Source organism: Callithrix jacchus, chromosome 7, assembly GCF_049354715.1.
Source record: "Callithrix jacchus isolate 240 chromosome 7, calJac240_pri, whole genome shotgun sequence".
Classification (NCBI taxonomy): domain Eukaryota; kingdom Metazoa; phylum Chordata; class Mammalia; order Primates; family Cebidae; genus Callithrix; species Callithrix jacchus.
In genome coordinates, this window is record NC_133508.1 from 87,838,351 (window position 1) to 87,846,818 (window position 8,468).

General features: G+C 42.1%; 1 protein-coding gene across 1 annotated transcript; it reads left to right on the forward strand.

The window, feature by feature from the left end:
* Nucleotides 1–2,303: 2,303 nt before the first annotated feature.
* On the forward strand, nucleotides 2,304–8,260 carry CDKN2C (cyclin dependent kinase inhibitor 2C). The gene is made up of 3 exons (XM_009001200.4): nucleotides 2,304–3,548; nucleotides 4,004–4,143; nucleotides 7,516–8,260. The coding sequence occupies exons 2-3, from the start codon at nucleotides 4,015–4,017 to the stop codon at nucleotides 7,891–7,893; spliced, it is 507 nt and encodes a 168-aa protein (XP_008999448.1). The 5' UTR covers nucleotides 2,304–3,548; nucleotides 4,004–4,014; the 3' UTR covers nucleotides 7,894–8,260.
* Nucleotides 8,261–8,468: the final 208 nt, after the last annotated feature.

Sequence of the window (8,468 nt, forward strand, 5' to 3'; positions counted from 1 at the left end):
TGAACTAAGACCCTAAGCTCTGCACTGCCAATTCTGGTTTACCCAATAGGCAGATGAAGCATATACTTCAGAGCACCAGCAAAACCAGAATGTAAAAAAAGAAAAGAAAAAAGAAAACCCAAATAATATTTCAGCAACACCATTGAAGAAGCCATCATGGGGGAAAAAAAACAGAACTTTGTTGGACTTTTTTACTCTTATTTTGGGGTTCTGTTATTTTTCTTTTTAGATCTTTATGAGGAAGATGTGGTAGAACATCAAAATCTTTTTAGTGCTTAGGGTCTCCAAAAATCTTAATACAACTCTGTGTACATCTTAAATTATCGTAAATTTGATTTACTGAGTTGTTCAGCAAAAAGTATTTTATTTCATGAAAATTATAGCATGTTTTCCCGTACTTTATATAATCATACAATTTAAGATTCTTCCTCTTTACAATTTATCTCTAAGTAAGAAACCATAATAAATGCTAGAAGGCAATCCTCATTAATTGGACTAAAACCAGTTCTCTCTTATCAGCCAACAGTACTAGTATGTCATCACACCCTCTGACCGTATGAAAAGACTACATAGTTCCCAGAATAATCAAAAGTAAATTATTTTTTATTTCTTACTGGTATAAATGGAATCTTAAATGTTTCTACTTGAAACATCTAAATATATGTAATTTCTTGTTCTGTAGTTCTCATTTCATTCACAATTCAAGTTTAGTTACTTAAGAAGATAACTACTCAAGCCTGTAATCCCGGCACTTTGGGAGGCCGAGGCAGGTGGATCACGAGGTCGACAGATCGAGACCATCCTGGTCAACATGGTGAACCCCTATCTCTACTAAAAATTACAAAAAATTAGCTGGGCACGGTGGTGCGTGCCTGTAATCCCAGCTACTCAGGAGGCTGAGGCAGGAGAATTGCCTGAACCCAGGGGGCAGAGGTTGCGGTGAGCCGAGATCGCGCCATTGCACTCCAGCCTGGGTAACAAGAGCGAAACTCCGTCTCAAAGAAAAAAAAAAAAAAAGAAGAAGAAGATAACTAGTTTTTTTCTCAACAATTACGTTAAAGAAAACACTGCCAGATTTTTCCCAGCTTCAACTCTCCCTCTATCAGCCAGTCTGCTGCTACATAATTATCCAGATGTTTCTGGTGTGTCTTGTTGCTAATACTCTGTGTACTTCAGGGAGAAGGGTACAGATATTGCTTGCGCATCCGCTTGCCAAAGGCCGGTTCTAATTAGACTTGTCATTTTTTGCTTGGTTTCATTTTGACCACTGGGTGCATCATGCAACCCTGTTGGATTAAGAGTATAAAAATATAGAAAGCAATAGTTAACCTATCTCGCACAACTAAAAGAGGAAGTTAAAAGTAATAAAAATTGGTGTTGGATGATTAAGTAAAGGATTAGGAGAGAGACCATTCCTTTACATCTAGACACCCTCCCTAACCCGAGACCCCCGAAAAACCAAGCCGCTTCTAAGTAGTGAGAGAACTTAGGCAACAAAGAAATGACTTTGTTAGAAAACACTTCACACGACTTATTTTAAATTTTGCTTTAAATTTGATTGCTTTTCTCCTTTTTCTCCAATAATTGGACTATTTCAGTTTCTAGTCCTTGATTAAGGCTTCAGAGTTCGTTATTCTTACCTACTTAAGTTTTCATAAAATTCAGTCTATACAAGACTTGCTTTTTGTGAGCACTGCGCTTAGTGGCAGCCCGGATTTTTCCCTCCACCCCCGGGGCCACCTCTGCCCACCGCAGCCGTCTGCGTGGATCTAGCAGGTGCGAGGCCGGCCGAGGCCCAGAGCTCAGCCAAAGCAGCCGAGTTTACAGAGCGCGAGCGCCCTAGAGGAGGCAGCGGCAGCAGAAGGCAGGCCTGGCCGCACGAACTTTGCTAGCCTGGCGGGGGAGCTCTGAGGCGGGCCGACCTGCCCCGCTAGAGCTGGAGAACGACTCCCTTTTTGCCAGCTAGCTCTCCGCCTTCCCGCAACCAGCTCCGCGAGCCTCAAAGGCTCTGCGGCCCTTCTAGACCGTCTTAAATAACAACCCCCCGCCCTCGCCCCCATAGGAATCGAGGCAGCTGGGGGGTTCGCGTCGCAGACCCAACCCGCTAGCAGAAGAAAGGCAGGCCGGGCTTCGCGGTGCCGAACCCCGCTCCAGCTGGGGCCAGGCCGCCTAGCCCGCGGGCGGGAGCCGGCGCGAGAGACTAGACGGGAGGAGGCGGGGAACGCGAGGCGGGAGTGAAGGCGCTGGGCCGGGCGGGCGGAGCTTGCGAGGCGGCTAGCGCGAGCGCCAGCGGGGCGGAGGGCGGGGCGTGGGCGGTGCCCGGCCTTCCCGCTCCCGCGGAGCTGCAACTCCGCCGAGCCTCCTTAAAACTCTGCCGTTAAAATGGGGGCGGGTTTTTCAACTCAAAAAGCGCTCAATTTTTTTCTTTTCAAAAAAAGCTGATGAGGTCGGAAAAAAGGGAGAAGAAACCGGCACCGTCTCTGAGAGGCAGCAGAAGCAGCAATTGTTTCAGCGAAAAAAGCAGCAAGAGAGGGAGGGAAGGAAAAAAGCAAAAAAAGGGGCGACGCGCGAGTGCCTGTAGGGGTGAAGAGAGCAGGGACCGGCGATCTAGGAGGGGATCAGCTACAAAAGAAACTGTCACTGGGAGCGGTGCGTCCAGGGAGTAAGCAGTGCTGCCAGGCTCGTCTCCAGGGCACAGCTGGCTGGCGGCTGCCCTGTCCGCAGCAAAGGGGCACAGGCCAGGGACCGCGAGAGGTTGGCGAAGTGGCACCGGGCGCTGAAGCTGCTGAGCTCTCGCCGAGACGGCGGCGGGACTGGCTGCGCCCTGGAACTGTGGCGACTACCTCTATTCAGAACTTGGCCTACGCTTTCCCGGACTCTCCCCAACTCCGGAGACCCCACAAAACCGGGATAGGACGGCGACGGCGGCAGCTCAATGAGTGCCTGCAGCAGAAAGCCTGAACGAGCTCGGTCGTAGGCAGGAAGTTCCCGGGGGGCTGCCCAGTGCAGCCGCAATGCTGCCGCGAGCTGCCCCAACAGCCCGGGCCCCTTAGACGCTTCCCGCATCGCTCTCCTCCTCCCTTAGGCTGCCGGGAGTCCCGGGACCTGGCGGGGCCGGCATGACGGGCTTCTCCGGGACCCGCCGCACGCCCGGCAGCCTCCGGAGACGCGCGCCGAGCCCGGCTCCCACGGCCTCTGAGGCTCGGCGGGGCTGCGGCTGCCTGGCTGGCGAGCTCCAGAGCTTTCCTGAGCGGCATTAGCTCACTGCTTGGCCCAGACGCGACTAAAGGCTTTTCTGGAGAAGTCCAGAGCACTGGGCAGTAGTTACGACCTGTAACTTGAGGGCCAAGGAACTGCTACTCCCGTTCGCCTTTGGCGATCATCTTTTAACCCCCCGGAGCACGTCAGCATCCAGCCACCGCGGCGCTCTCCCAGCAGCGGAGGACCCAGGATTACCCCTTCGGCGAGACGGATGGAAACCGAGCCCCCTGGAGGACCTGCCCCTGCAGTTCTGCCGCACACGGCTCAAGTCACCACCGTGAACAAGGGTGGGTGAATGTCTTTTCTTCCCCCCGAATGTCTTGCCTTCCGCGGTATTTTCTGCCCCGATCTAGTCCCTTAAGTCTCCACACACACTCCTCACGGAGATCTGTAGCGTAGGTACGTGACAGCTCTGCCTACATCTGACGTCCGGAGTCATTAACCAGGAATGTTTGTGTGTCTGTGTGTCTCTCCGTGGAGTCCTCAGAATTCTTCATAGGGGTTAAGCTAAAAAGCGAGGCGAGGAGCCCCTCTCCAATGGCTCAGTTTTGCTGAATAATCACGTGTGAATCTAGGGGCGGGCTTTTGGCAGGCAGATCTTACTAGTATTTACTACCAAGCTCTACTCCAGATTAACCATCCCAGTCCTTCTGTCAGTCTCCGATGCCATCATGCAGCCTGGTTAGGAGCAAAGGAAAGGGGAAAAAGAAAAACGACTAATTCATCTTTTCCCGATCGTCAGGACCCTAAAGAATGGCCGAGCCTTGGGGGAACGAGTTGGCGTCCGCAGCTGCCAGGGGGGACCTACAGCAACTTACTAGTTTGTTGCAAAATAATGTAAACGTCAATGCGCAAAATGGATTTGGAAGGACTGCGCTGCAGGTTGGTATTCAGAGAGGTGGGGAAAACAGGTCAATAATGTTGCCTACGTGAGCCGGGTTTCTAGAATTATAGCTTTTATGCTTTCAAGGGTTCAAAATTTCACTGTTTTTAAACCTAGTTGGTTGCCATATTTTATATCTTAAGTGGATCCAACTTCTCAAAATGACGTACTTTGAACAAACTCCTGAAATCCAATAACATTCTTGATATCAAGTAGGGTCGAGGTTTGGTCTTAGTTTTTGGAATGTTTTTGTGACGGTGGGGATTTTAAAGTAGTCATAGTAGGGCCGAGGTTTGTTTGCTTTGCTTTGTTTTTAAAGACAGCTTTGTAAACACATTATTATGATTATTATTTGTAGTAAATACACTGCTATTAGTGGTTTCACGTATTTTGCCCTCAATAATTGACTTTATCGTTGATTTTCTTAACTACTGGTGAGGATGTTTTTCCTTCAAATGCTTCAAGTTTTGACAAACGACCTTTCCTTGTTTGGAAGGGGTGCCCTGGGCACCGGGACAGGATGTACATTTCACAGTTAATGTAATACCATCCACTAATTCAGGAGTCGGGAGGAATAAAAAGTTGAATTTTCTAATCAGAGCTCAGCTGCAGTGTCTTTGTCTCTACGGTCAAGCCGTGGTGTGCTCTAATTTTCAGTAATTAGGTTTACAGGCAACAATTGACACATGTCCAGCTGCCAAGTATTGTACCTGATATATTTTTTCCTCTTCTGAATGTTACCATGTAACTTAGAAGAAAAGCTTAGAAACAGAAAAATGACAAAATAGTCTAAAATAGTTGTTTTATCAGAGTCCTGATGATATTCTTATGAGCTATTCTTATTTGGAAATGCAACACTTGAAGCTGTTTTTGAAAACCCAGTGGGGAGAGGGTTTTTAGAGGGCTTTGTTTCAGTTACAAGAATTAAAAATTTAAGTGGCAGGAGATATACTATTAACAAAGTTCGTACAATCTGTACATTTTTAATCAGAATACACTGACCTTGCAAAAATTTCAGTATTAAGGAAGTTTATGCACAGATACTAAATTATTTATCTTGTTATTTCTGCTACATTAAGAAATGATTTTTTTACTTAGTAGTTTTGAACAGGTTTAGTGATGATAGCAAGGTAACAAATTTAATATACTGAAAAGTTTCCTTTTGAAAACTCAAAAGATTATATAAATTTCACAAAGAATAAGCTACTTAACCCATGTTCACAATAACATTTTACAGGATTTTTGACGAACAGGAAGACTGAGAGATTAATACTGTTCTTTTAAAAAGTTTTGACAAACATTTTAAATACAACTTTGCAATCTTGTTTATATTAAACATACTTATCAAGGTACAACTCAATTATTGTGGCTTAGTCCTTCTACATATAATAAAATACACACACACACACACAGAAACAGGAGTTTCAAGGCTCATTTTCAATATGTATAATTCTGACTCTGAAGTTGTGTCATAAGTCAAGAAAGAACTTTCTTCAAAATCATTTCCAATATTACTATTATTTTCTGTGAAAAAAGATGAATTTTTTTCTACAATTATGTTTGTTTAATTCAATTTCAAAAGCCTTTTCTACCTTCCTAGAGTACATTTTTCTATCAGGTTAACATCAAAGGCCTTAATCGTACATTTGCTTTACAAAGATCCAAGGATCTGTCTCTTATTTTTCTCATTCCAGGTCCTTAAATATGCCTAAATCTTTAGAGACAGTTGTGGTGATATCAATTTTTAATAATTAAAAAGTATGTTTCATTGGCGTTCTTGAAAAATAAATTATGTATCACTTTTTAGCACTGCTCCAAAGGAAGAACTAAAAGTCAACAGAGTTTTATCAACATGGGAGCTTAATATCTTGTCCATCTATATAGTTTGCATTTATAAGATATTATTAATTCTAAATATATTTTATTATTTAATGTGTGAATAGTTTATTTCTTAAACATTTAAAAAAGATAGATCGACTTTGTATTTTCCATTAGCATTTAATTTCATAAACACTGAGCATCTATTATGCAAGCTATTTATTATAAATTTAGATTATGAATATACCTAAATATAAATCAAACCAGTAAATGCTGAAAATGTGTGACACGTCAATGAAAGTAGTATTTTTTCACAGCTAAATTATATGTATTTTATACTTGCATGCTGTTCTACAAGATATTTTATAAGAGAGCACTTATAGAGTGAAATATATTCAAACAACAGTAGATAATCTTTGTTATGTGAATTATTTGCATGTTGATAGCAAGTGTTAATACCACGTTCTGACTTTTAAAATGTTGGCAATTTACAAATAGCTATTCCTTAAATGCTTGATAATAACTGAAAAAGGAACTAACACAGAATCACCAGTTGATTATTCAATGAGCTTAAACCACAAGACAAGGCTGTCTGTGTCCCAAAACACCCATTAAATATCTTACTTTTTCTTCTTTTGCTCACTTGAAAATTAGGAGGCTTGTCAGAACTTCAAGAAACAGTTTGAATATAGTAAAGTGACTATTTCATTATTTTCAAGAACAGTTGTCATATAATAATTTTCTATTGTGATACAAGGCATATCAGGAACTTAGTTTTATATAAATTGATATCATGCAATTTAGAACACTGTGGTTTTTTAACACCTTAATAATGAGTAATGTTTTGTAACTTAAAATGAAGGATTCTAAGCATTGAATACACCTAGTAGCCAATATTAAATAACTTGCAAATAAAAAATATTTTTAAAGAAATGCTTGGAAATTTGGAGCTATATCTATTTGGAGGGAACTTGTAAAAATTGATCATTTAAGAAAATATTAGGCCTGGATTTTTAAGACATCATTTTTACACTAGCTGATGGAGTTGGTTTAGAGAAACTCAACATCCTTATTTGTTTGCAGTAGCCATTTAGAAAATAAAGTTTAACCACATTTGATTTTCTAGAATTAATATCACTGGCACATTTGATGAGCATGAACAAACAGAGGAGATTCTTATTTAAATCCAAAATTCCATTTCTTTTATTTTAATAAATTCATGAAATTACATAACTCTTCATAGAACATAGAGAACTGAATTGTCAGTAAATGCTATACATATTGCACAAATTCTATCTTATTGATCAATTTATTCTACTTTTGGGCCCATTTAAGATGTTTCATCATAGAAGCTCAATTTTTAGAAGTTGTCTTCTACTTTCACCTACTAGCACTTTTCTGCATTTGACTGCTTCAAGCCCCATTCTATGGGTCTTCCCCAAGTACTCCATAAAAAATAAATAGTTACATAAATGGAAGGACAGGTAGATATTTAAAAATATTTCTGTAGCATGAGCACTTGAAGGATTCTACCATTTGTACTTCTTTTCCAGGTTATGAAACTTGGAAATCCCGAGATAGCCCGGAGACTACTACTGAGAGGTGCTAATCCTGATTTGAAAGACCGAACTGGCTTCGCTGTCATTCATGATGCGGCCAGAGCAGGTTTCCTGGACACTTTACAGACTTTACTGGAGTTTCAAGCTGATGTTAACATCGAGGATAATGAAGGGAACCTGCCCTTGCACTTGGCTGCCAAAGAAGGCCACCTCCCGGTGGTGGAGTTCCTGGTGAAGCACACGGCCAGCAATGTGGGTCATCGGAACCATAAGGGGGACACCGCCTGCGATTTGGCCAGGCTCTATGGGAGAAACGAGGTTGTTAGCCTGATGCAGGCAAATGGGGCTGGGGGAGCCATAAATCTTCAATAAATGTGGGAAGGGCTCCCCCACATTGCCTCTACTTTATCAGTTAATTGGGTGGCTATCCTGACTTATAATGTCCTTTGTTAAAATACAGTTCTGTCATATTTTAAGCAGCCAAATTTCCTGAAACTGCATAAGTGAAAATCTTACAACAGGTTTATGAATATATTTAAGCAACATCTTTTTCACCTGTAAAATCTGTTCTAACATGTAATTGCAAATAGCTTTGACTGTCTTCTGAATATTTTATCTTTCCTTGGCTTTTTCCTTGCTTCCCCTTTTGCCAATCTGAACACCCAACTTGAAGATTTTGTTTTTAAAATGGTTTGTCCTGATGCTTCTTTTGCCTAATTAAAACTCTTTCAAAACAGGACATTTTTCTGTGATTTTCCCTCCTCTATAACGCATACACAATTTGCCACTTGCTAAGGAGAACTGTACTAAAAGCTATTGATGTCTTAAGTCTTTACACTAGAAAAAGTAGACTAATGGGAAAACTAGACATATTCTCTTGATGATTCAATTATTGTTTTCATCCTTTACCCATGTCCCGTCCATTTTGGTGCCTAGTATTTCTGCTT

Coding starts and splice junctions, on each gene's coding strand:
- CDKN2C (XM_009001200.4), top strand. CDS start 4,015: ATGGCCGAGCCTTGGGGGAACGAGTTGGCGTCCGCAGCTGCCAGGGGG. Junction 4,144..7,515: donor TTGGAAGGACTGCGCTGCAG/GTTGGTATTCAG, acceptor CTTCTTTTCCAG/GTTATGAAACTTGGAAATCC.